Here is a 27709-nt window from a genome sequence, read left to right on the forward strand (position 1 = left end):
GTTTTGGTTGCTGGACCTCAGATTTCTGTAGTTAGGTTTGTCCCCAATATGGTCCTGGAGATAGGACGGCATAGTACCCACTAGACACTTGAATGTAATGACTAATAGCCTGAAGCCAATCTGCGCTTCCACAGGAAGCAAGTGGAGTGAGCGTCTAGCCTCTGTTACATGGGCGCTTGAGGCCAGACTGGTGACGACTCTAACTGTGCCATTTTGGACCACTTGGAGTCTATTGATGGTACCTTTGCTGACTCCTGCCAGGAGACTACAACAGTAGGCAATTTTGGCCCCTATTATTGCCCATGCAATGGCGTCTGCATTGCCTTGGGAGATGTATGGTCTGAGATGGGCTAATAGTTTAATATAATTGCTATTGAAACCGTACTTCCCACATAAGATTTCATGTTCAACAACTGGTCAAGAATAACTCCCAGAATTTTGACCTTGGGAAGTGGAGAGATATCCACATCCCCTAGCTGGAAAGGCTTGTAAACTGGGTCCAGGTTGGCAAGTGTCCCTAAAGATCCCACAATTATAAGTTCAGTTTTTCCTCAGTTAAGCGCCAAGTTATTCTGCATCATCCAAAGTTCAATAATAGAAAATATTCTATTGAGTTCAATTTCATCTTGGAGATGAGACCCTGTGAGCGGAATGACCCATTGAGTATCATCCGCGTAATTAGAGAATAGGACCCCTTCCTGTTCCAAATAGGCAAAGAAGGGGGCCATGAAGATGTTATAAATACACTGTGACGTGCAAGCGCCCTGTGGCACTCCAAACTGCACAGAAATAGGCAGTGCCATAGCATCATCGACACTAACCCTACTTACTCTATTTGAGAGGAAGGATGGCATCCATAGTGCTGCTGCTGATGAAAAGTTGGCCACTTCCTTCAAGCGTTCTGCCAAGATAGTGTGATTGACGAGGTCGAAAGCGGCAGACTGATCTAACGAAATATGTCGCCACATAGGAATTACTCACCATAAAAGAAAGTTCTTCGGAATGGAGACATCACCTACTCGAAGGACGGTTCCCCGTTAAAGGGTGCACCAATCACAGATACCGACAATACCTTTGAACTCTGATATGTACTAACAGTCGAGCACAATGTGCCCTGTTCTTTTCACAGTTTGACTTTATGATCACGCATATACCAGAAACACAGAATACCAATGTTGATGCCCTAACACAGAATCAAAGTCCTTGCATCTCGGAATTTAGGGATCCCATGCCATTGTTGCCCACTTAACACTTCATGATGGCAGTTCAGTCCTTTCTGAATTCTGTAAAGAAAGCCCAAGCCTTATTTTACGGAAGTCTGCATATTATAGTAGCCAGGAGCATCTGGGTCTCTATCTGGGTGGGTAGACTGTACCTCCCTACCATGGCACTACATGACATGGTCCTATATGGTTTTCATGATTCCATGACAGCTGGTCATTGCGGTCAAACCGCTATGTTGGACTTAATTTCTCATGAAATCTGGTGGCCTTGTATGAGAGCATGAGTGTTCGCTTATGGGTCCACTTGCCCCACGTATGCCTTGGATTGTCACAACCACCATGCCTACAGTGAATGACCACATTAAGGATATCTGTGATAACTAAACATCCCTCAAATCCATCTTGGCAAGAACCAAAACCAATTAAGAATCCCAGGCCAATCTGAAGAGAACTCCTGAAGCTTCAGACCATGTTGCGGACCGGGTGTGGCTCAGCACGCAGGATTTGCCCTTTTGCAACTGTCATCGCAGATTTGCTCCTCATTTTCTGGGTCCATTCAAAATCGTGGAAAGATTGTCATCTGTGGCTTTTCGCCTTCTCCTCCCTTCATCATGGCATATTAATCTGGTATTCCATGTCTCCTTGTTCAAGCCTCATCTGCCGTATTCATCATGTCGTCCCTGTCTTTGCCTGGATCCCATTATGATTGATGGTTAACCTGAATGGGGTGGAAGCTGAACGTGATGCTAGACTTGTTTGGAGTCATCTTCAATATTTAATCCACTGTAAAGGTTCTGTGCCTTGTGATCGCACCTGTGAGCCTGCATCTCAGGTTTTTGCATCACGGCTAATCCATTGTTTCTATCGCTGCTTTCCATGGAAGCTGTGTCCCCCAGAGAGGGGGCAGAGTGTTACTTCACCATGTAACTCTCTGGTCCTCGGACGAGGCCCAAGAGCCAGGCGACTGTATCCCTGCTGTCGCCTGCACTGCCGGTTATCCCGGCATCCGGCTGCTCACCGGGGTTGCCACGGATGGCCTCCCGGTCACGTTGCAACGGCCTCCTCCCATTTCTTTTTGGCACCTCTTTTTTAGGATCGAAAGGATGCAAGTGGCGGCCATGCCGCCTGGACATCACGTTACAGACTAGTCAGGCACACGCATGCATAGGTTCTGCACAGAGTTGCTAAGCAACCATCAGCACCTCGTTTTCACGGGCACATAAAAAGGAAGAGAAACGCAGCCCAGAGTGTCTCAACAGCCTTGTTGTCCTGCTCCTGTTTTTCTGCCTCTTTCCTCCATGCACCCTTTCTGGGTCTTTATTACCTGCTTCTAGTTCTTGCCTTTTGACTTGTCTGTTCTTCCTTGCCTGCTGGCCGCCTCCCTTCCTCTTCTTGCCTTAAGCCCCCACCTCCTTGCTTACCTCTAAAGTGTATTGGCCAATTACTTGTGGTTACCATCTGGATTGCCTGTTTCAGTGCATTCCAATGTTTTTGCACCACGTAAATATTGGTGAATCCATTCTGTAGTGCAAGAAATGTCCTGTCCCCTGCCATCTGGGTTTATGTCCAGGTAGGCGGTTACAGGGTGGCACTTCTACACTAGCTCTCTACGGTACCGGTACTAAGGAATATCGTGGCAGATTCCATTCATTGGCCCTTGAGATCAGGTATGCGGCAGCGCTCCCTCCTGCTTGACAACATCCTGGGTTTGGTCTCGGTAGAAGCCAACTTCAGGCAAAAGGTAGTCCACATCTCCCCAGTTGGGAAGAGTGACGGCGAGATGCCCACATCTATAAAGAGTATCCAGCTTACTTTATCTGGTCATGTGGGACTTATCCAATCTGGAACGGTCTGTCAACATTTTCAGGTCCTCTCTGGTTTCTATCCAGAGTCTTCCCTTCATCAAGGCTAGTCAACAAACTGAGTTAGGAGCATGTCAGCAGGCAGCGGTTCACATATTGACGAAACAAGTACTTCCTGACGTGGAAATCTATAGCCAAGCGCTGCATCATTGTATGTTTTCAGGGTTCCTGTGGTGGAACCTGCCTCAAATCCAAATACTGCCTCAGCAGGCTTACCTGTATGCCTCATGAATGGAAGCTCTTGGAGAGCAGGAGGCTTCATAGTCATTGGCGTGTTTACCTTTAGACAGAAATTCGGGTGCATTCTGTTTGCTTCCTTTAATGTGCAGGGAACACCCCGCCGCATCATGGACACCTTTTTGTGGACTGGGAGGGCTGTTTCTTTATGCATTTCCTTCTCGAGCTTGAGGACGGCTTCAGTATGCCTCCGTTTTCAGGTTGGGTTTAGGGTGATGGATTACGCTTAGCCTCATGATCATTCATGATAGTGCAATGTTGCTTTCATAAGCATTGGGTTGAAGAGGTCCGGCCTTCTCCTGCCAGCACATGTTCAAAGCAAACAAAACATTAAGTTACTGTAATGGGGCAGAAGTTCAGAAGCGTTTGTGAATGCAAAGTGTCCAATTTCCTGATGCCATGCACCTGGCTGGCCGTTTCTTTAATTTAGAAACCAACATTTGCTCTTTGTTTGCAGCTGATAAAAAATTGCAATCTTTATTACACAAACTTGGTGATGAATTCACATACTCTAATGCAAACATAAATGTGCAAGGGATGCAATGTTTACTTTGTATTGGTTTGAGGAATGTGCAGTTCCCTTATTCACGAGGGGGGTTGCGCTGCAGCACACATTTTCCACTGGCTCGCCGCCGTGCATTTATTGGTGTTGGAAACATGTATGGGGCGCTCTGCACAGTTCAAACTTTAAATATGTTATGTGTTTTTCCCAGGTACATTGCTCATAACGTTGCAATCCTACCTGGCTTAAATGGTCGTTCCTTAAGGAACGTCGGGGTCTACATAATGAGTGCTTGGCATGGGACTGACACTGCCTTTAGCCCTACTGGCTTTCTTGAGGTCATTGATCTCGAGACATGGACTCTCCCTATTAAATAAATAACCTCAGTAGTCCTTATGGAAGCAAACTCAGCAAGATGAAACCTCATGCACCCCTAATGCATGACTGACTCTTCCCCAGACCTACAGGCCTTTCAGGGGTCCGTGTCTGTTATGAATTCCATGTATTGTAATATTCAAAACCTCAAAAGCATGTGTTGGCCTATACATGATGAAAATCAAACCCGACGTGTGATGGACTCTGCTAGTCTGGCATGCAATCTAATAACTCCCCACTTTAATTTTGTTAATATGAACAACCTCAGAACATCGAAAGACTGGGTTGTTCTTACCAAGATACAAACTTGGCACCTGCAGGTTACAGACAGATCTCTGCAGTAGGTGTACTGGTCTACTGAGGTCTATACCTGCAGTTCAGTGTGCTGGCTACTTGGATAACATTGACAGATGCACGGGACTCCATTTCCTCTTGATAACCCTCCCCCCCCCCCACTCCCCACCAGCAAGCCTCACCTGACCAGGCTCGGACTGGCCTATAGGGCCTTAGGCCCATGGCTGAACCAAAAACACAAAATGCTGGTATGGGCTGTTTTTTGGGTCAAAATTAGCCATATTTTGGACAATTTGGGCCAGTTTGAGTTAATTCACTCTGCAGCTAGTAGTTTTGACCAGTGTTGCTGAAGAAATATTCTTTAAAATGCACTATTTGCATCACACATAATCAAAAAAGTCCCCCTTGGGTAGTATTCAAACAGTGTCACCAAAGGAACGAATAGCCATTTGCAACTGTGGGACACTTTTTCATTGGTGCCCAAGACAACTTTATAGCCCAGTTCCGCCTTGCACCTGACCTTTCTCTTTCCTAACATTTCTTCCCTTCCTCAACACTAAAGTTATTTTGTGTATGCTTTTTTCCCCACAAATCAGTCCGAGCTTCTCCTGAATTTCCCTGAGGGTTTACAGCTATGGAAGGAAACTCAGGCATGTTTGGGCTGGAAGAAAAACTGCCAGGAACCCTCAAACCTATTCGGGATCCCTTGGATCACTTTTTAGAGTTTGCCGAGGCTTTGCTTTGTCCTAGGCATAGAATGGTAATAAACTTCTCGTGAGCCTTATTGGGTGTTCTTAAGAGCCAGCCTTCCGTCCTTTCTGTCTAAGATCCTGACCTTTGTATCAGGACATTGTGTTCTTTTTTTTCCTCCTATGACACCAGCGAAACATTTCATAAACCAGAAGTCGAGAGATCTTGCGTTCTATATTGATGTCACTCATGCCTTTCAATCTTTAACCATTAGGTAGCCATGGTCGTTCTTCTCCTAGAGTTTGGTCTTTCCAAGGTACCGTTGCTTGCTGCATGGTACCCTACATGTAGAAATGCTATACTAAGTCCGGATATTTCCTGTGGAAGCTCTGTGTGCACTTCCAGAGCTAAGATAGATTCAGTGTCGTACTAGTACCACGTCCGGTTGGATGTCTATCTGTTCAGCGTCCACTCAGGCTAGCGCTAATACATCTATATGCCCTACTCCATGGATGTTTGCTCCAAGTGAAATTACCGAACATGAGGAAGTGCTACTGGAACCTACAACCTTCCAAGATCCTTCCTGATGGCCATGGCCCCAGTGACTGCGGAAGCCTGGCCTGCCTTCCTACTACAAAAACGAAACCTAGCCAAGTTTTTTGCCTCCTTTTACTTGTCAGGCCCAGTCTTGTCAAAAACCCGGAGCCTTCTGCCCTTAACGGCAGCATGCTTGGTGAATCACTGTGCGTGAGGGTGGTGGAACTGTGATGCCCAATAGATGGCGGATTCTGAGACCTGCGACTACTTAAGCCTATGCCCAAATGAAGCAAGAATGATAATTGTCTAAGCTGCCAACACTGTGAGAATTCGCTTCCTATGCGAGTGTGTGGCAGGTACCCTCATGCATCCTTTTTCCACTTGAGATGCCTCGCCACTGGAATGTACTGCTCCATAACCTAGCCTGAGAACTCCACCTTCAGTGCCGCCCTGCCTATCCTTCCACAGGAAGATCCGCCTGCAGCGGCTCTTACTTGGATGGACCCTCAGCATGCTGGGGACTACACCTCTCCAAACTCTGACTTCCACTGACAAGACCCATCTCATGGCTCTGGTGAGTAACACTCTCCCACCTACAGTAGTTTTCCGTTGAAGACCAAGAATCTTCCCGAACACAAGGGGTCAGATTTGCTGAACAGTTCCTCCAAAAGACTATTGAGCACAACCCCTATCTGTCTAGAGCCACGGTGAAGATAAACAACCATTTATCAGTGGGTGAACCTAACCCTGCTGTTGGGCAACCAATACAAATCTTGGATTTTCGTCAAGTGTATCTACCTTCTAGGTGTGTAGAGAGTTGATGTTTACTTACATCCACTAGGGTGTTAAAGTGAGAGCCTGTATTTTGTCTGCCCTGCCTCCCCTCCTAAGTGCTGGCCTTGTTTTGCTATGCCCATGCAGCCACAAGGTGCATCGAGGGGTAGCCCCTGTTCCGTCTAGATCACGTGCCCAATTGAAAATTGTTGTTTTGGGGAATGAGGGATACTAATGACCATGAGCGCATGTGCCACCCACCTCAAGCGGGGCAGAGACCATCGGTCAGATCGTTGGCAGAGGTCAGGCTTTGAGCTTCTCTGGCTGGAGACGGAAGACCGATTACTCTGGGACAGTGCATGTTGGCCCACTTTGTAGGCCATTGACCAAGTATGTGCCGTATTTCTCACCTATGGTGCCCCGTTTCTGGGATTGTGCAGTGTCTCTAAGATGCACCCTGAAATCACAGGTGAGGGCCATGTACACCAACCTTTTTTCTCCCCCCCCCCTTATTTTGATTGTCCTTCTTTTTTTATTTTTTATTATTTTTCTGCAAAATAACGAAGCTCCAACAATCAACCACCCCAAGAGTTTGCAACCTCTAGTACGTCAAAGACATTGAGGTTTGCTTCTACATGGCTGGTTTCTGCACATCTTTGCCAAGATCCCAACAAAAGGATATGGTTGTTTAGGATCTATGATTACTGAGACCCCCGTCGCTGCGACCCCAAAATTGATGACTTTTTATTTCAATCCCCTTTACACCACATGTATATATGCGGGGGAGACCCCCTGCAACCTCCCCTACTTGCAGTATATACCATTTTCCCACCCACACATATATTGGTGGAAATAAAAAATAAAGTCGACATTTTCAGAGGTCGCAGTGATGGGGGCGCAGTTTGTGCTAATTAAATTCTTCTGCGAGGGACTTAGTGGGCTTTGCTGCATCGTCCAATCTGTACGAAAAAGAATTCACATTAAAGGCAGTTCTGAAATTGTGAAGTTCTCTTGCTAGCATGGCCTAATGAATAGATGCTTTTCAAAATGCACGTTTCCATTTGAAAGACGGGGTTCTCGTCTAGTTTGAGATGGTGCACTGTAGGGGCGTTGCTAGGGGGGGGATAAGGGGGCTATAGCCCCTGATATTTTGGTTGTTGCCCTGGATAGAATCTCAGGAGCTACAGTCAAAAGACTAGCTAGCCCCCAGTCCCAACAGTTCCGACATCAGCGTAGCCCCTGGTCTTTTCCAGACCTAGCAACTCCCCTGGCTTTTCTCCAAAATGGCTGCATGTTCTCCTTTAGCTAAATCAAACGCTTTGTATTTTGTTTCCTCATTTCATATAGGGTTGTCTGCCTGCATAATACTCAAATTCCATTTCATAAACACGCCTGTATTTTTTTTTCTCCCCAGGCCATTCTGATTGTGGTTACAGTGGCTTTCATTCAGGTATGTGTTTCATGGCTTATTTTACTGTCTAGCAAGATAATGTATACGTTTTTATTTCTATTACAAATCGTTTTTTATGGCATTAAAGCCCAACACAGCAAGTTCCTGAGCTAGTTAATTATAGTGGAGGTCTTCACATTGTCCTAGTATGCTACATTTATAATGTCCCCCATTTCCCCAGCCAGGGAATTGTGATTACCCGCTGTGAATTGGGGTATCCGGCATTAAGGTAGTCTCAGAACCTTATCTGTTTACTGTAGAGCAGTGCAGTCCAGGTGGATCATATCCTCTCAATGCATGTAGCGTGGAGGACTGGTGTCGGTGTGGGAGCACTTTAATCTCATTTGACATCCATGCAAGAAGACCTAAAACACCCAAGTAGAGTGGGATTACACGCATTGTACTTTATGCTTGACTAGTACCCGGCGAGGGACAATGAGCTTGTTACAAGGAAGCTCATTGGCCCTCGCCGGGGCGTTACCTGACCGGGACTCCCTCTCCCCACAATGTTTCTTCCCTGCAGGTGGTGGGGGGGGCAGTCACTCAGCCAATGCGGAGGCTTGGCATGGAGTAATCCCCGCTCTGAGCCACCACACGGCTGCCATTATCCACCGCCAGGGATTGAGGTAAGTGTTTCCGCCCCTTCGATCGGGCCTGTGACTATGGGCCTGGGCCATTACCTGAAGTGGTAATGGCCCCGCTGCTCTGGGCCTATTGCTTAATTACATATGGGATGAGTGGCCCATAATTGCCTCTCGAAGGGATATTGCACATTTCCAAGGTGTTTCTGAATGTATGCATTATCACAAAAAAGGGGTGGATAAGCCCAACAATGTATCCACCTCTTTTATGTGATAAAAGCATACCCCACAAGTGGAGGAACCCCAGTGTTATCTTGGGGAAATATATAATAATCAACCAGTTGCGTATTCGTAATCTGAACGTATGCACCCTTCTACTGTTATAAGGTATTTCAACTCCAAGGTGGCAGTGTGCTTCTCAGGTATAGTTGGGGTATTTTATTCTTCATAATACAGGACCGCCCCACCCTTTCATAATCCTATGTGTTACATGTATCTTCAGACTTTTTCCACAATGTTCACAGTCCTTTCCTTTGGGTCATTTAATCACTTCCTGTTCGCTCCAAATGATTTTGTTGGTTTCTGTTCTTAGATCCCCCCCTTCCCTCCGAATTGCTCATTAGTGTGGGGGGCTGGGGTGAAGGGGTGGTGCCACGTTGTGGTTTTGTGGAGTGCTGGCTGAGTGTGGCCACTCGTATACAAATTAAGAGCTCAACAATCCTCTGTATAGTGGTCCCTACTTTTCCTCGGATTTTAAGGGAAAATGGTGAGTGGGTGCCAGTCTCTTCAGCAGAGGCGTTGCTAGGGGGTGGCTGAGGGGGCTATAGCCCTGGGTCTTTTGGTTGTAGCCCCGGATAGAAGCTCAAGAGCTTCAGCCAAAAGACTAATTAGCCCCGAGTCCTGACAACCCCGACATTAGTGTAGCCCAGATCGTTTCCAGACCTAGCAACACCTCTGCTCTTCAGTCTTCTAGAAGAAGCGGGAATGTGCTAGCCACCCTACTCGCAGCACGCTGACGGCACCTTTGTGCACCCACGCATCGCCTTTCATCAAAATCTCTGAGGAAAGAGGGGCGCCAGCTCCATGGAGACCTGCGCAAGTGGATCGAGACATCACTATTTCCCTATAATACTTTATTGCACGTGCCTAGTATATCAATTATTTTTTAACCATGGTGTGGCGTCAGAACAAACATCCAGTGTGAACAGCGGTAATTGTCCTGTGTATTTTAGAACTGTCGCACATGGGTGACATTTGTATTCCTTCGTAAGATTTGAATGTAATCTCAAATACTTGTAAGGAAACGTTTCAACTTCAGACAATTAACATTTGCATAGATGTGAAAGATGTTTCCTCTTTCTTCCCTTTAAGGAATACCGATCCGAAAAATCTTTGGAGGAGCTAAACAAACTTGTTCCTCCAGAATGCAACTGGTAAGTTGGATCACAAAAGCTGACTTGTAATGTTTAGAAATGGTGATCTAGATGGTGTTCCTGAGCTTCTTTCTTGAATGTCCTTCTTGCAAGATCTTTTAGGGTACGGTTCCCTGTACCTCCCACAGTTTGTTTAGGGGGGCTCTAAATCGGTGGCAATGTTAGGCCAGTAGAGAGCATGGACTGAGGCGTTTACCTCGGTCCTACATAACTAGGAAAACAATGCTGTTTGTGTGTGTCCGGTGATTCCTTAAATATGCGTATTAACCCTTTTAAAATGATACCTAGGGTCCTGCCGAAGAGAGTAGGTGCCTGCAATCCTGAAGACTAACGTTCTTTAAAAACAAAAAAAAATGTAACGCTCCTTTCTGGCCCCCCTTCGTTATTGAAGAAACAAGCATAGGCAAAGCCCTTAGGTCTGGCTTTTTTAATGTAGAGGGTACACTTTTTTTGTGCAAAGCCTACCCTCATCCAAACGGGACCAAAAACATGTTCTCCAATATTTGTACACGCCCAGGCCTATTGGCTTTAGCAGCGCGTGTTTATGCATCTGGTTGAGAGTCGGACGGTCTATACAGAAAGGAGGGTGGGGCTGGAGAGTCGGGCATATGTCTGCCACTGCCCGGCCTTTCAGAGGTCCACCCCGGTGGCAAATCTCCCGAGTTCCCGGTCTGCATTAGCTCGTGGTCTGTCTTCATGCACGGTCTCCTTTTCCCTCTCTTCGGTAGACTGTATTGTCTTGCACTATCTCCCTCTTTCGGTCTTTTGCTCTCTCGTCTCTCCTTGAACGGGCTCATTCCTCTTTTGCCCCTGCTTCTCATCCTCCTTTCTATAATCTCCTGCATGCTTTCTCAGATTTCTTCCTCCTGCCTGTTTCTCATTCCTTGCTCAACCTCTTGCTTTGACATCCTCCCTTCGCTGACGTTCACCTCTCTCTTGCCCGTGCTTAATACCCAGAAGTTTCTAAGCACGGAACCGGGGATCGAACCTGTGGTGCTCTGTGTCGTCTTGCTTCCAAGGCGAGCACGTTGCCCCTGAGCTATCCTCGCGTATGTCCTAGTGCCATATTGCTCCTTACTCTTTTCAAGTTCTTTCTTGTAACTGCTGAATCTTATTTCCCTCAAATTCTAGTATGAGAGACGGGAAGTTGCAGCATCTTCTAGCGCGAGAGCTGGTCCCGGGGGACATTGTGTGTCTAACCGTTGGAGACCGAATCCCCGCCGACATACGGCTGACCGAGGTACGTACACAACGCAGGTCTGTTTTGTTAATCTTACTCTTTCTAGAGCCCCTTTTTGCCTTAGAACGGCACGGCAGCTCTGCCCAAAACAGAATTTGCTAGCCATCATGTGATCCCATAGAGCGAGCTTCAAGGTAAGTCTATGTATGCATGTCACCCAAATGGTGGGAAACAGATGCACATACCTTGTTTTCATGAATGTAGAAACAACACTAGGAATGTGGGCCAAAATTATGAAAATGTAATGGTATTATCTTATTTTGTATGACTTGCAGCCAAGTTTGCTACACGGACACCTGCCCAATGCTTCTCTCTCTTCCCACGGCTTTTCTTTCAAGATACAATTTTGTTGGAGCCGCCTCTTCCACATCATACCCCCAGTCATCCATCCCCCCCACGTACCACAGGCCATCCCCATCCAGAGAACGCAACATATCAGGGTAGGCATTTGCCAACCTCTCCCGTATGTCCTCTCCTCACCCTCCCTCCACTTCCCAGGACCATTGTCTTTCTGCCATTCTGCTGGGAGAGCAGGCCCTCGGAATCTCACGGAGAACTGGGTGTGCAAAACGATATCCACCCTCCACTCCTCACCCCCCAACCTTGAATGACTCCTGGGATCTGTCAACTCAAACTCTATCGAAATCAACTCCTTACATCATGCAAATGGCCCTGTCTGTGGTCACCTCTGTTTTAGAGAATCCTAGGTCCAATTACTTCATGTACCTCGTTTCCTGCCTCCTCTTTGATCTTCGCAAACTCTCGATCACCCTACAGGCCATGTTGACCACCAACAGTCAAACAATATTCTCTACCTTCTCAGATAATGGCATTGCTCTCTCTCTCTTTAAACCCTCTAAAATATGGGGCACCTTATACTCCCTCCGTCTCCCTCACTACTTGTGTTTGATCGCCTCCCTCACAATCCCTATTGCCCCTAATGCATTTGCTATATTCCCCCACCATCTGAACTGGCTCCCATTCTCAGGATTGTCAATCCCTCATGAGCTCCAGTTCACACTTTTGTCTTACAAACCATATGAGCTGGCACCAAAAATCTGCTTCTATTTCTCAAGCCTCTTCACCCTCTGTGTACGCAAACCTCCTGCCAAATACCAACCTCTTTCTAATCTACCCCACTGCATCAAAATTCTGGAGGGTGTAGTCTTTACAGGATCAATAATTACCTTAAAAGTTATGATCTTTGTAACCCTCTTTAATCCAGATTCCACAGTTGCCTTTCCTTCGAGTCTTGACTCATGTGGCTGTTTTCCTTCCGCTGCTCACTGCTCAAGCTCTCCTTGTGGACCGATCTGCCGTCATTCAGACAGTTGACCACCATTCGCTCCTGTAAACATTCAAGTGTTATAATGCAGGGCTCTAATCTCACCTGGATTGACTTCTTTCTCTGACCATGCGTTCTCCATTTCCCGGAGCATGGACACCACTGATCCCATTCCTCGCCCAGTAGGTGTTCTCAATGCTTGCTTCTAGACCTTCTGCTTTTCACACTCTACACCTCACCTCTTGCCAAATGTTCTCATTTTTCGGGTTCTCCTGCCACCGCTTTGTGGATGATACCCAAATGTGCATCCCCTTCTTTACTGATGCCTCCTCTGAGGATCTCCACCCGCCTCTTTGCTGTTCGGCACAGCACGGTGCCTTGCTGCCTTATGCTGATGTGGACTGATCCCTTCCTCTACTTAATTTCCTCCTCTCACCCTCTCCCACTCGCAACCTTGGCATCCTCTCAGACAGCAATGTTAAGCTCCAGTACTTCATCACAACAACAGACACTGCTGCCGGATCTGCCCTCAACACCCAAAAAACCCACCTTTCACTCTTCCAAAACTCATGTGTACATGCTGTTGCTGATTAGACTTAATTACTGCTCAAGTCTCCGCCTATGCATAGTTGCCTATTCCTTTGGTCACTTTAAAGCCTTCATTTTGCCACACAAACCCTCTATAGTCAACCCCACTCCTCCTTTCCACAAGACCTCCACGCCGGCTGGCTATCAATGCATAACAAGCCTTTCTACAAACTTCTACTCCTCAGATCTATCCATGGCTTTTTGCTGCCCTTCTTAGCATTCTGTAGCTCGGAGAGGGTGCCGCTGCTTTTCGGTCCTCGACCCTACCCTGTGGAATGCGCTCCCGGTCTCTACGCGAGATCAGAGACTACCTTCAGTTTCGGCAAGCACTGAAAACTCATCTTTTTATAACTTTTCCTTGTATGATGTTGTATCTCACCGGGGCTGTCCCTTTCTCAGCACCTAGATGCCATTGGGACATAGTCTGTGCTTTAAAGGAATGACACTTTACATTACATGCGCTATATCCCGAAAATCTCCTCCTCAAACACTACGCTCTGGCGCCCTCATCAATCCGTCTATCCCATGCCCACACTGTTCATCCTCTGGCTTCTTTCTTCTCCTGCATGCCCCCCTTACTTGACCTACCCACAAATGCCATTCTCTAAAACGCCAGTGTTCCATCATTCAAATCAGCACTTAAGCTCCGCCTTCTTCAACTCAAAAGAGCGCCCATCCTCCCACTCAACTTAACGCCTCCTTCTAAATCTTTCCTACCTCCCATTGCTGCACCTACTACCACGCACCACTGCCACGCCCCGGCTACATCACATTAGTTGTCCTACTCCATGTTTATCTGTGGTCCAAGCCTTACACCTAGCCCCTCACTGCCAGGTTATTTTCCATCTATTCAGTACATTTTAATTTTGTTTCTGAGGCACCCGAGTCCTTGATTTCCCAACCTCAGTTTGATTCGGAGGCTCCTAATATATCTGTTGTTGCTGTACTTGAATGATGGAAAAGTATTACACACTTGTTCAAAAATATGGATCAAACGATCCGTGCATTAAAGGCCACCAGGGTAGGCTGATAGTTTAGCTTGCCCATTTAAATGTAGATCTTTTCTTTTTGTAATGTGAATATATTTTTATTTTTTATTTTTATAAACTCAAAATACTTGAGAGCATGCCCTCGTCTGCATTCGTATTGCCTCAAAGCGCTGTGGGCTTTCGGGGGATAAATTGTCGCGGCAGTTTTGGGTTTACAGTAGACTGTAGTCTAACATTTGATTGCAGGGCTAAAAACGCGACGTTAGTTTGGCAAGCATTTCAATGAGAGCCATTTCCGAGGTCGGTGCCCGAGGCGGAATGAAGTGGCGGGAGAGTAGGACAGGCCCGTTCCCGCGGCAGTGCCCTGAGGAGGAAGCTACTGGCTGCAAGGTGAGCTCTGCGGGCCGCACGTGGGCAAGAGATGCTGGCGCACCGGTGCAGGCCGCTTTCATTGTTTACCAATTGTTGCTGTCGCAGGAAATGTGTGGCGACTCTTTGGTGGCCGTGACCTTGAACGTGTACCGAAAAGGAGGCGTCTGCTCTTTCCGTCGCCCGCTCACCTTTAAGTCTTTGAGAATGAATGACGTTCTTCCACTGTTCAATTGGCAATCTCTCCCGAGGTTGACACGCTGCCATGCTTTTGCCCCCCCCCCCATTAATCTGTTGAAGAGCCCGCCCTCCAGGCATCAATGGATTCCCTGCACAGTGACGCTCACTTTAGGAAATATTTACTTTAGTTCTCAGAATTGAAAGCAAACACTCATTTGCTACATTTTATGAAAAGTGGCGCCCCTCCACGGAACAACACTTTTCTATTTTTGCATGCACCTCAGAATCGGGCCCTTGCTGTCCCTGTGATGTTGCTCTAAGTAGAGTAGGACCTGTAGGGTTAGTTAACACATCTGAGCTATCCCATTACAACTGGTTGCAGGTATGGGATCTGTCTCAACAGGAAAATAATTGAACAACTAGTATTTGCCGGCGCAGGATACCCGCGGAAGTCAGAACTTGGGGTAGCCAATATGTAGTTGGATGCACTGGTAAAGTTAGGGCAGAGCGACCACAGTGATCAAGAACTGAGTCCTGCAGCAATCGTCTAATAACCTGTGCAATAACTGTCTAGTGGCAATCAAACAAGCAGATTGATGGGGAAGAGTAGTGCATGTCATAAGGAGGTCTGAGCACGTTCAACTTGATGCAGTGTCAGATCAGACAGAGACCATGTACACAAATATAACATGAATAAACATGTCCACTTTGTACTCTGGGCTTATACTTCCACAAGGAGCCAGTCATTAATTCTGTCCATACACGGGGGTGCGCACGAAACCAACAGTTCCTGTCTCAGTTCAGAATCAAACACTGCATTCCGAACAGGGATGGACTGGCCTATAGGGATCTCTGGAGATTTCCCGGTGGGCCTCTGCACCCTGTGCCTCTTTTGTGTGGTAGTTCCAAATTGTCTCATAGAAAAAGCATTGGGCTTGCTGAAAATGTGTCATATGGGGCCACTTTGAACATTATTTCCAGGGCCTCTTTTAGTTCCCAGTTTGGAATCAGGGGTGGACTGGGAAATCTTGGCTCCCAAAACTGAAGGAGATTGCTCGGTTGCAAAATCGAGAGGCATGGCCCCTGTGCAACAAATGAGCAGGGGACTGTGAACAGGCTCGGACTGGCCTATAGGGCAATGAGCCCAGGGCCGAACCAAAAACACAAAAAGCTGGTGTGGGCCAGTTTGTTCTGCTTAAAGTGGGCTACTTTTTTTGGCCAAGTTAATTCACCCTGAGGCTAGTAGTTTTGACCAGCGCTGCTGGATAAATATTCTTTTAAATGCACAATTTGCAACACACTATCAAAAATTTCCCCCTTGGCCAATCTTCAAACAGTGTCGCAAAAGGAATGAATAGCCATTTTCAACTGTGGCCCACTTTTTCATTGGTGATAGACAATTTTATGGACCAGTCCGACCCTGACCGTGAAGCATGGGCAAGGCGGCTAAGAGTCCCTAAGTGGCCTCTTGAAGGAACTCACCAGGATGAGTGCTTCACGGCCAAACTTGATGGTCCTCCATTCTCAAGTGGGGTGCTGGAGATGCTTCACGCTCAAACTTGATGGTCCTCCATTGTCAAGTGGGCTGCTGGAGATGCTTCACGCCCAAACTTGATGGTCTGCCATTCTCAAGTGGGGTGCTGGAGACGCTGCTCTCTTACTAAACGGTCATGATCCGCACAACAGTAACTACCTAATTCCAAGGCCTACCTGACCTCTTTCTTACCTACCCCGAAAATGGGTACCCTGCACTCAATACCTGGTTGATTGCAAGGTTGTGGTGACGGGGTGAGTGAGGGGGTGGGGGAGATTTGGCATCGTGCAGGCATACTTTCGTACCCATAATACTTTTCATAAACAACCTTTTCTAACATTTGAACATGAATACTCCCGATAATTATTAATGCCTACACTCCGCATTCCTCGAAGCAATTCATGAGGAAATTTTAATCCAGAATCATTTTCAAAGTAGGAACTCCCACCCCCTCCGTTCCATGTGGCCACCAACATTCCAGCTCAGACTTCCAATAGAATGTATCTGAGAATCTAGAAGGCTATGATGGTTGGAAAGAGCCATGCCTATGATTCTGGCCTTGATGGCATGAGTGACAGCTATCCTCAACCAGGATGTGTGTATGCATGGGTAGAGGTTGGGTTGTGGAGTGCCATCGGAGAGTCAACAGACAGCAAGATGTTCTCTTGAAGAGCAGGCTCTTCAGTTCTTCCTGAAGTTCTGGAAGAAAGATGCCAATCTGATCTGGGTCCGTTTCTTCTGTCGTAGTCTGGATGAGGAGCCTGGGAAGGATATTTTTCTGGTTCTTTCCTTCTTGAATCTCTCTGATATTCATCTGGCAATGTTTTCGCCTCCGTTGCTATGCAAGCCACAAGATTTCCTTTTGTTTCCCAGACTGGTAGGTTAGAATGTTGTCATTGCCTTGTACGTGATCCAGGCTTTTTTTGAGTGAAGAGCGCTTGGAGCATTAAACAGTTTGGCTCACTGCAAGATGTGGTGATGTTCTCACGTCTCTTTCCTGTGATATTTATACCAGTGCGGGTGCCTAAGTGACATCTGTTAGCGAGATTGAGCTCGAGTTGCTGTGATCAGAGGAGGCATAATGCAGCCCATAATTGCACGCTACTATCTATTATTTAATGTTGTGTATACCTCCTGTGCCCCTTTTCTACCACCTGTCCTGTCCAAATCAATCAAAACTATAAGGAGTGGATAAAGAAGGCAATCGGAAACTCTACGCAACATAATACATCTCCCTCCTACCACAAAAAAAAGAAACCTACATAGCGTCTATATACATTCCCCACCTCCGTTTTGCTAGCCTTCAAACTAAAACATTTAGTTCCTATGCACCACTCAATTGTTGGTGCAGACAGCACTGTGCATGACATTGCTGTTGCGAAGCAGATGTACCCGTCACTCATGGAGCCTACCCGCTCACCTCTGTCATATTGGAAGAGCAGCAAGAAAGCACTGTGCGTGACACCTGATTCATTCCAATACCGAGTCGAAGATATGAAAGACGTTATGCACTCTGACAACCGTACTAAATGTAAACTCGAACTGAAGTGGTAGAAGGAAGTCTGCAGACACCACTGGACATAGTAGAACTATAGGTAAAGCCTGACGGGTGTAAAGGGACGTCATGAAGAGAAGACACAATGGTGCACTGAAACGATATAAGAATACTTAAAGAATGAAGATGTGACCAAAGTAACAAGGTGAACACGCATACAAATGCGAACCGGGAAGGTAACTGAGAAGAAATGTAGTAGATGTTTATATGCAGAAACGCAAGGTAGATGAGACATATAGAATCTTGTTACAGTTGAAAATATAACACGGGTAAAACAGCCATGATGAGAAAATGGTTGGTTTCGTATAAAAAGGTGAAAATCCTGAGGAGAGAGACCAAAGCTGAAGAGCTGACAGGCACTGCCATACATATTCATATATATAAATAAACTATCATATCATGTAAGAACAAAGAATATTTGTTTGGCCAAGAATCAAGGATGCCACAGTGAGAAGCAACTGCAAGGTACAAAAGGAGTCAAAGAGGATAAGCCATGTACGTAAGACATATTTCTCTTAGATTAGGCAAAGGAGTAAACAACTGTGAGTGGCAAGTATTGGACCATTAAAGGTGCATAAAGAATATGTAGGACAGAGCAACTAAGTCTCCAGGGGCCGAGAAGAGTAATCACACTCAGTATAATTGATTTAAAATAGCACTTAATAGGAGGACAAAATGGAAAAGTCACGGTCTCCTCACACATGGTGCAGGACAAGAAAACAAGGTCTATTCATAATGCTCCAGATGAAGATAGTAATGTTCATTCACTCCCTTAAAAGTTCTGGAGAAGAGAAAGGTCTGCAAGGTCAACTATAAAGAAGAGGCCTTGGCTTAGGGCCTAACTGATAAGAGATGATAGGCTAATTGGCCAAGTGGGCAGTTGTCTGACGTTCTCTGCACCTTAATTTCATTTTGCTTACGTGCTGCTAACAAGCCGTATGTCCAAGGTTGCAAGAGTGTGCCAAACAATCAGGATGGCCTATGTGAAGATGGACTATACATTGTTGCAGAAGCCAATTCGCTGCTGTTATTCTACTATCATCTGTATTATACATAGTTGGAGGTTGTTCCAGGCGTGTCTACTTCATAAGGGTCAGCCAATTATGTTACTAATTCCTAAATAAGCTATAGGTATATATGTTCCCTTAACATATCCCTCTGCCCAACAGGTGTTTACTGTTTGCCACATAGGATGACGTACATTGAGGTACAATGCCTTTGTGTAAGGGAAATGTATTCGAGAGTGTGTGAGCTACAACTTGTTATGCTTGCAGGATTTCCCTACTTTATTGATTTGATAATAAAGTAGTACTTTGGCATATTCTTTGAGTCTGTCCGGTTATTTGGGCCCGAAATCAGTTACTCTGGCAATCCCATCCAGCACTTGATATGCTCTAGGTGCTACTGCACATTGCCTTACTGTGTAATCCATTGATGTAGACCTGTAGGTGATTAAGCATAATGGTACTCCTGGTAGTTTAATTCTGATGTTGGGCTAGTTAAGTTATTCACAATTTGCACAGAAAGGTACCTGCCTTTTGGGGAGTGACACATTTGGCATCTTATGCAGTTTCCCCAGCTTGCATTGTGGGCAGCCTGCCAAGCGGGTGCCGTAGCAATGTAATGTCTACGTTTGTAGTGCGCCTAGAGGTGGGGTATAATGTGAGAGATATCAGAGTTATCTGTTGTTTAAACATTATGTGGAATCTATAGTTTATATTAGTAATGCTGTGCTCGTGTATGTAGAACCCTGAAAAAATATTACTTAACGCGTCATGTACTTAAAATGCTGTACATTAGCTGGACCAGTGTAATGGTTGCTCCACTGACCTATTATGGAAATTAACAAGTGCATGCAGCCAACCATTAGACTGTTATTGGTCTGCCATAAAATCATGTGGCATTGATTAAAGGGACTCGCATTGAAACCTGTTACTGTTTTCCTTAGTGCTTACCTTAAGGGTATCTGTGAGTGCCCGTAGGTCACGTGGCATAAAGTGCTGCTTTTCCCTTTCCATAATGGGTCACGGCAAAGCAGCAACCATCAAGCACTATTGTAGAGCACAAGATAGATTGCATCACGGATCATCAGACTAACATTTAATATCGGAGTACAAGTCACGTGGCAACAGTAGCCATCACCTGCACTGCCTAATCAGGACATGGAATTTATTATAGGCTGAGCAGACCCCTAACTATGCAAAACTCGCTGCAATGCAGTGTGTATTGCAGTGTAATACATGTTGATAGTTTCTTGAGGTCTCATTATCTATGGGCTTTGGCCATGGCTTCGGAACGTGTTGCACCAATAACTTTATTCTTTGCCCACTAACCATGGCCACTGGCCATCTCACACCAATAATTTGTTACCAAACACCCATTGCCCCCTGCCCTGTAGAGGTAGGTGCTGCAGATATGAAACCTTTTTTTTCGAACTTCCCACTATAATATCTCATTCCAATAACCGAAATTCCTGCTGTAGAGTGGTGGTTCACAAATTCCTGCGATAATGGGGTAAAATGCTCAGAATTAAAGTCTTCCACATCCTCACAGGCACTTAACATGTGTCCCCTTCTTACCCCCTGTCACCCATGGCTTCGTGTGAGCCACAATTTCTTCTGAGCACATCTTCCGCCATTGCCACTGTTAATCTTGTGAGATTCCCACGGTCTTCCCTAGATAGACTGAACATGTTTTACCCTTATCTAGCTCCCCAACCCGCCTCCAAGTCACCAACTTCACATGGGGTCTTCTTTCCCATTCAAGGGCTGTACCTGATGCGACTGCTATTGGTTTTGGTATTGGTATTGGTAGTGGTATTTATATAGCCAAAACAATCAATGTTCCCCTAGTAGTGACTACATAAACAGAAGTGTTGGGTCTCTTTCTGAAGTTGAGAAGGTTATTAGACTCTGCAAGGTCACGAGGGAGTTCATTCCAAAGCTCTATGGCATCCTTTTTCCTCTTTCAAACAGCGTTCTGGGTTCTTTCATTTTCGCTCTCTCCCAGTATTATCGTGGGAATAGCTTGCACTGAGCCCCAAAGAAAATGGCAGGTTTTCATTTCTGAAAAGCCTCTCTGCTGCAAAGGCGATATAAAGTTTTAAAGCAGCAGGTGGCACCCCTTCACTACAAATATTCTCAAAAACTATTGGATGGATTTACCCCTAATCAGGCTGGTTGAAATCACCTAAAGTCCATAGCCTTCTCTATCTAGACTCCCTCAGGGACTTCCTAGAATCAGCCTACACCAGAGGTATTCAAACTGTCGTGTGCCCCCCTCCCAGGGGCGCGAGACCCAAGCCTTTTTTTTTTTTGAGTTGCTGTTTTCTTTTAATGGAGGAAATGGGCAGGGGCGGCTCACAGTGTCAGACTGGAGCAAAGTCTGTCTCGGGCACCAATGAAAAAGTGGCCCACAGTCATGAATGGCAATTCATTCCTTCAGTGACAGACTGTTTGAATAGTACAAAAGGGGGTGTTTTTGTTAAAATGTTAAGCACCTTGTGATATTTAAACAATATGTGTTCAGCAACAATGGTCAAAACTTCTACCTGCATAGTGAAGTAACTCAACAAACTGGCCTACATTGGCCCAAAAAGTGACCTATTTTGGCCCACAAAACTGGCCCACACTAGCATTTTGCATTTCGGTTCGAGCATTGCACTATTGTTCCATAGGCCAGTCCGAGCCTGGCGGCTCATCCATAATGGGTGAGGGGGCGTCGACCCAGTGGCCCCCTCGCCTGTTAAGGAGGAGCCGAGGAGCCAGCCCAGTGAAACACTGAGCACTCCCTCAGCTGTTTTTTCCAGCTGAGAGAGTGCTCCTGGGCTGGCTGCACTGTCAAAGGGAAACACTGTTTCTCTGACTGAGTTCCTCAGCCGCTCACTGAGTCATGCAAGGCTGGGGATGTTTTGCTTCGCCAGCCTTGCATAGCTCATTGGAAATGCTGGCTGGGGAACTGCAATCTATGTGCGAGGGAGAGCTCTATGCCTCCTCACACATTCGGACAGAGCAGCCTGGGGCGTTCCAGTACCCGTGTGTAAGCTCTGGCACGCATGTGCAGGAACGAGGAAGCTCTTGCTTCCCGCTTACTGTTCAAGATGTAGGAGCTGGAGCGTTGGGGAGGAAACATGAGGACCGGGGCAGGAGGTGCGTTTATGTTCATGTATTTTCTATATAAATATGTGTATGGATGCGTGTATGTGTGTGTTATGAGTGAGTCTATGGTGGTGAGTGCTCATGTGAAAGATGGTGATTGCTGTGTTTGTTTTGGTCCGTTGAGCTGATAGCGACTGGGGGATACAGGGGTAGGAGGGTTGTACAACGAAGGCATTTTTAAAAGGCCTTTGTTGCACAATCCCCCTACCAACCTGCCAAAATCAGCTCTCCTTCTGAGGCGCTGTGGAGGACATATACCCTGTTTTCCCCCTGGGCCCCCAGTGCCTTGCATACACACAATCGTGTTGATTGTGTTAGGGCTCCCTCGCCATGCTCGGTCACTATGGCATATCGGGGGGGGGGGATATTTATGCCCCTCCACTTCAAAAGTTCACCAGCCACCACTGGCCTTGGGACTGTGCTGGGAGCAGGGTGGGGGAGCCCAAAGACTGTGGTGGGGAGAGTCCGGGGACTGGGTAGGAGTGGGATGAAGGAGCCCAGAGACTGTGATGGGAGCAGGAGAGGGAGCCCAGGGACTTTTCTGGAGTAAGGTGCAGTGACGGCGCGTGATATTTTATAGCCATTTTGACTTGCTGTCAGTTTGGCGTTGTTGAAGGGGTGGCGGCCTGCCCACATTTTGCTCGGGGGGGCAGGCCTAAAGGTTTGAAGATCACAGCCCTATACTATCAGCATTGTTAGTTGATAAAAAGGGATATTCGGGTGTGCCTTTCAGACATGCTGCCCGATTCGGTCAGCTTCCTTTCATGCCCATGGGTCCTCGCCCTCTTTATCTGATACTACTCACTCCCAAATCCACCCCTTCCCTTTTTCTACTCCTGATGCTTCCTTCTCACTCCTGAAGCGTCATTCTCTGGCTCTCAGATGTCTCGCTCCTTCTACACCTTGCCTCCTCCTTTGTCGTTACCACTCCCTCCTCCCCAATATTACTATGCACCACCTGCACACTACTATTACTACTCCCTCCTCCACACAGCTACTCCCTACTTCATGCTACTACTCTCTCCTCGACACTACCTGCAACTCCTCCCCATCTTCTCCATCAGTCACACACCCTTTACTCTCGCACCACTTCACCATTCACTGCCTACACTCCTTCTAATAATCTCACTCACCAGTTTCACAATGCAGTGCTACTTGCACTCACCAACGAATACCTCACTTGCTCTACAATTTGCTTCCATGCTCTTGTCCACCATCCTTCCTCCTGCTGGCCTCTTGATGTACCTGCTCCTCCTCCTGCTCCTCCTCCTCCTCCTCTGACCTCACCCGAACATCCTAGAGCGTCCCTTTTCCTAGCATCTCATTAAACCTCCTCCCTATTCTGTAGCTCGTTGTTTGGTTCTGGCCAATTTGGCTGGTCTTCCCCTGGAGGCGTTCAACTCAGTAAAGGTTTTAAAAAGCAAGTCAAGCCATGCCCCTTTTCTTGACAAAGCGCCATTGCTAAAAAAAACAATGGTGGTGCGTGTTGTATAATGTCCAAGTTTGTGTTGGGGGTAGTCCTGGTCTTGCCTCCCCAAATGTAAATAGTCTTCCTGGGTGCCTGGAAGCCTGGGCTTAGTCCCTGGCAGCCTAGGGATTTTTCAGTGTTTCCGCTGCAGTTCAATTTGGCCCCAGAGAGCAGTTTGTGGCAAGTTGAGAGGCCACGTAGGCTGGTAAGTCTTCCACTCTCTCTCTCTCTCTCTCTCTCTCCCGCTTTGCTGGATTCTCACTGGAAGACATTTGGCATGGGGCACAGTGGGGTTCTGCTTGTTCTCTTGGTCCATTGTTCCAGCTGCAGGGTTTGTTCAAAAACGCAGAGAAAGAACATGTTTAATAAGGTGATGCAGATGGGTACTGCCCATGTACAGATGGGCACTTGGGTAGGGGACAGGATTTTGGGCCCTCTCCACTGCCACCGTCCCACTCTGGAGAAGGACTGGCTCTGGCTTCCATCCTGGTAGTCCACCTACTCCAGGCTAGTATGCTTGCCTCCAGGCCGCATAAGTTACTAATGGTGCGGCTTGTGTTATGTTTTTTCACACAACTGCTGCAAAACTGATGGTGGCGCTTCAGATGATTTGCCACCCTCTTGAAGAGTGCCCTCAATCATGGATCGCCTTTTCAGGGTTAGCTCACAATTCAGCTCCATGGTTGTCCATTCGTTGGTTACTGGCAGACACACTTAGTCTGGGCCTTGCATTGGTCTTCGTTCCAGGTCAGGATTCTGGGAATAGAGTTCCCTTGGGAAACATTGGCAGCAGTTTAAGCTACGAGATCTCCGGCTACACTTGTCAGATTAGCTATGAATCTGAATCTTTTGTGCCATACATACATCTATTACATATGCCCTATGCATATGTGGTTGCTCATTCGCTCATTTGTTTCGAAGTTGACTTGTCTTTTATTTTACTATCTGTAGCTGCATATATACGTTCTCTGCCCGCTCCTCTTCTGTATCCTCTTGCCCTGAAGAAGGCTGGGCCCCTGAAATCTCTTTGGCCCACTCAGACCGAAACTCGAGATGGCATTTGCTTCACTATCTGAATGATCTTTTGCAAATATCCAAGTTTGGGATCCACCCAGGCTGGCTCTGCCGCTCCAATGACTCTAAAAGGTCATTTCATGTGCCAAGCTAGCACACAAATGTGGCTTGAGGTGTCAAACTCTATTAGGTTGTTTTGTATTCGACACCATATTCTTATATTCAGAATTTCTAATCCGGCGTTGATTTTATTGCTACGGTTTGACATCCTACCTATAGTCAGAGGCGTAGCCAGTATTGCCTAGCAAGTAGGGCCTGAAGATAATGTATTTGGGCCCACTGCAGTGACATCAACATCTATAAATGCCCAAACAGTCCTGCTGAGTGGACATTTAAAGATTTTGGATGGGCCTTCCCTGCTCAGGCCCTACCCTATCTACGCCCATGCCTGTAGTGGCGCACACGTGTACCTGGAAGGGTGTCCCTTTTAAAGGAGCGGACCGGTCTCCTCTGTGAAGCACACATTGAGTCCATCCGGCATCTTTTGACTCAGTGTTCGGCTCTGAGTGCAACGTTCGAGAAAGGCTATGCCAAATGTAACCTTAGCAGAGGGCCAACGTCGTGCTGGATGCTACACCTGGATACATTTAAAGTGATTGGTGTAATGCTATTTTTTTACGCTGCAGGTTTTAACTAATTCGCTTCTTGTAAGCAAATCTTAGTGTGACGTTTGTTTGTCCAGTTTATTCTGATGTTTTATTCGATTGTGATACGATTGTGATTGAATTTTAGGTTGTGTTTTAACTTGTAATGAAATAAAAATGGGTTGATGGTTTTATTCTTTTATTGCAAGAGTGTAAAAGGTTCAAGGTATACAGCAGTAAGCACTTAAATAAAAAAAAAAGGTCTTTTACTTTTCTGCTTTATTTAACTTTTTGTCGGTGCACATTTCGATTTGCTCGTTCACCCCTTTTCTGGGCAGTGGTTTTATTTGGACTTTTTGCTTTTATCTTTTACAATTCCACTTTCAATATTGTGCTTGTACCTACTATTTTAAATTTTACAATGTGTTGGTGACACACTAGCTTTTTTAAATGTTGGTTAACCCATTAAAATTAGGCGTTTGTACATTTCATGGTTGTGTGCATTGTTTTTTCAATTCCCAATGAAAAACGTTTTTTTTTTTAAATTTGTTTTAAATTGTTTTCATTAATTGTTTAAACTCGATCCTTTACTCTGTATCCATATAGAAAGCATACCCTTTTGCCTAGCTGTGGCAATTTTGCCATTCACAAAACACGAATGGACTCGCAACACTGCAATGTCGGCAACATGTCCTCTCCTAACGTTGACGCACACCCGAGGTGCATAGCACACAATCTCACCCATTCCATCCTGCTTAGTTTTACCCTTGAGTATTTTATTCTTAATAATGCAGTCATATTCCAGTAGCCCGAGGCTGACATAAAGTGACCCACTTCTACTGGCCCCCATTTCCATCTCTGAGGGAATCTCACAAACAGAAACCCGATAAATCAACTTGAACCTTCTCGTTACCAGTTGACAATCTCCAAATATCCTTGGGCTGTGCATTGCCGTTGCTGCAAATGCTGTTTCCTGTCCGACCGGTTTGGTGAGTGCATTTCCGTTGAGCCCGCCAGGCTTGTCTTGCCTATGATTCTGAAGTGGCTATGGCCCGCTATAAAATGTGTCAGAGAGGGCTAAATCCTGATCTAAAACGCTGGAGAATTGCCTGGCTAGGCCCTCGGACCTGTATGTTTGCATCATCCGTGATGATATTGGCATCGCATTGACCCAGGATAGGCCTGTGAGCTGCTCTGTCTGATCAACAGTCGCGAGTTGGACTATCCTCCCGGGAATCTTAAACGTTACCTCGTAAGAGGAAGTAAATACTAAGTCAAGAGGTGCACGTGAGGAATGGAATGTTCTCTGTCTGCCTCTGATATAGATCATTGCAACGATGCTTAGTCACTCTGCAGTGGGAGACAATCTCCTTTTTCTGAGGAAGTGCCAGTTTCTCAGACATGCACGGCCTCATTTGTCATTACCACTGAAACTTGGCCAATTTTCTTGAATGACGAGGACGAGCTTCTCCGATCCGCCCTTTTTTCGGTGTGAACATTTGTTTCGTAGATGCTCGAGGGAAAGATGAGCTACATCTCTCGAGAATGTGTTTCTTTAAGAACTGTGTTTCTGCTTAACTTATTCGAAACCATTTTCAACCCTACATTCTGTGTTTAGGAATCTCCAGTGACTCTGCTCTCCCGTTGCCAAGGGTCTGTGTCCCAGGGAATCTGTAGCATTGAGTTGAGGTTCCTCTGTTGGCTGACGGCCGGCACTCATTTTGGACCTTCTTGTCGTCATACGGACATGATGGTCCCTGCTCCATTCAGATAGTTCAAACAAGACCACTGAGCATCCTACACTAGGAGATGGGTCCAGTTGCTGGGTGTAGCATCTGAACTGCAGTCTCAGGTTTTCTATCTTCTGAGGCGCTAGAAACTGGGAGCTCGCTGGTCGGACTGTAGTGGCTTCAGGCACCCGTCTTCTTTGTGCTAGCCCTTGTGAGGACCAAAAGAGGTTTTCGTTTTATCGGAACCTGTTTCCTAAACCCAGACTATCGAGACATAAGTATCGCCTTGCTGGAGGTGGCGTCCTGTTTCTCACCAGAGTTCATTCAACCCTTTCTGGTGTACGTGCACTGCATAACGCTCAACTTGCCCGCAGTTGAAGGGTGTCGCCCGCCTTGGACATATCGTCACCCTCCCAACACATCACTGTCTTCAGTGGGCTTGCCCGTCCAAGAAAGCTTTCATCAACATTCAAAAATGCATTTGTTCCCATTGACTCCAGTGTGGTCCTCGTCACGCAACCTCCAACCACACCCAAGTCCACCTGCAATGGGGGGGGGGGGGGTCAATAGGTTGAGAAGTATGGCAAAGCATGCATTTTTCGTTCATGCTTTTCATTTGCAGTTGTGGAGGTTTGTCGCAACGGGACTGGCTTCAGGGTGATTTTAATGTATTGCTGATTGTAAAGTTCTGGGACAAACAGCCTTTACAGAGTTACTTCTCCAATGAGATATATATATATATATATATATATATATATATATATATATATATATATTATATATATGTGTCCTAAGTCACATCCAACCAATCTTAAATTCGTGTGTCTTTCAGAAACCCTAAACATGGTATTCCATGTTTATTTCCTTTCATTTTTAGTTATTCAATAACTGACTCTTTTTCTGTGAAACAGAATTTTTCCTGGTGGGCTTTTTTCATTGCCTATTCTTTTTATTATATATTTTTCCTTGTTTCTCTTTTCCAAAAGCTAATAGCAATT

The 27709-nt window shown here is 46.2% G+C and overlaps 1 protein-coding gene across 2 annotated transcripts in view; it reads left to right on the top strand.

Moving 5' to 3' along the window:
- The window catches only part of ATP2C2 (ATPase secretory pathway Ca2+ transporting 2), a 565565-nt gene that overhangs the window by 280821 nt on the left and 257035 nt on the right, over positions 1-27709 (top strand). For both annotated transcript variants that reach the window (XM_069636233.1, XM_069636231.1), the window contains exons 5-7: positions 7909-7944; positions 9897-9958; positions 11090-11198. In XM_069636233.1, the coding sequence (XP_069492334.1) occupies positions 7909-7944; positions 9897-9958; positions 11090-11198 (207 nt within the window). The remainder of the gene's footprint in view (positions 1-7908; positions 7945-9896; positions 9959-11089; positions 11199-27709) is intronic.

The sequence above is a fragment of the Ambystoma mexicanum genome, chromosome 1q (genome assembly GCF_040938575.1).
Source record: "Ambystoma mexicanum isolate Mex_15411 chromosome 1q, UKY_AmexF1_1, whole genome shotgun sequence".
NCBI lineage: Eukaryota > Metazoa > Chordata > Amphibia > Caudata > Ambystomatidae > Ambystoma > Ambystoma mexicanum.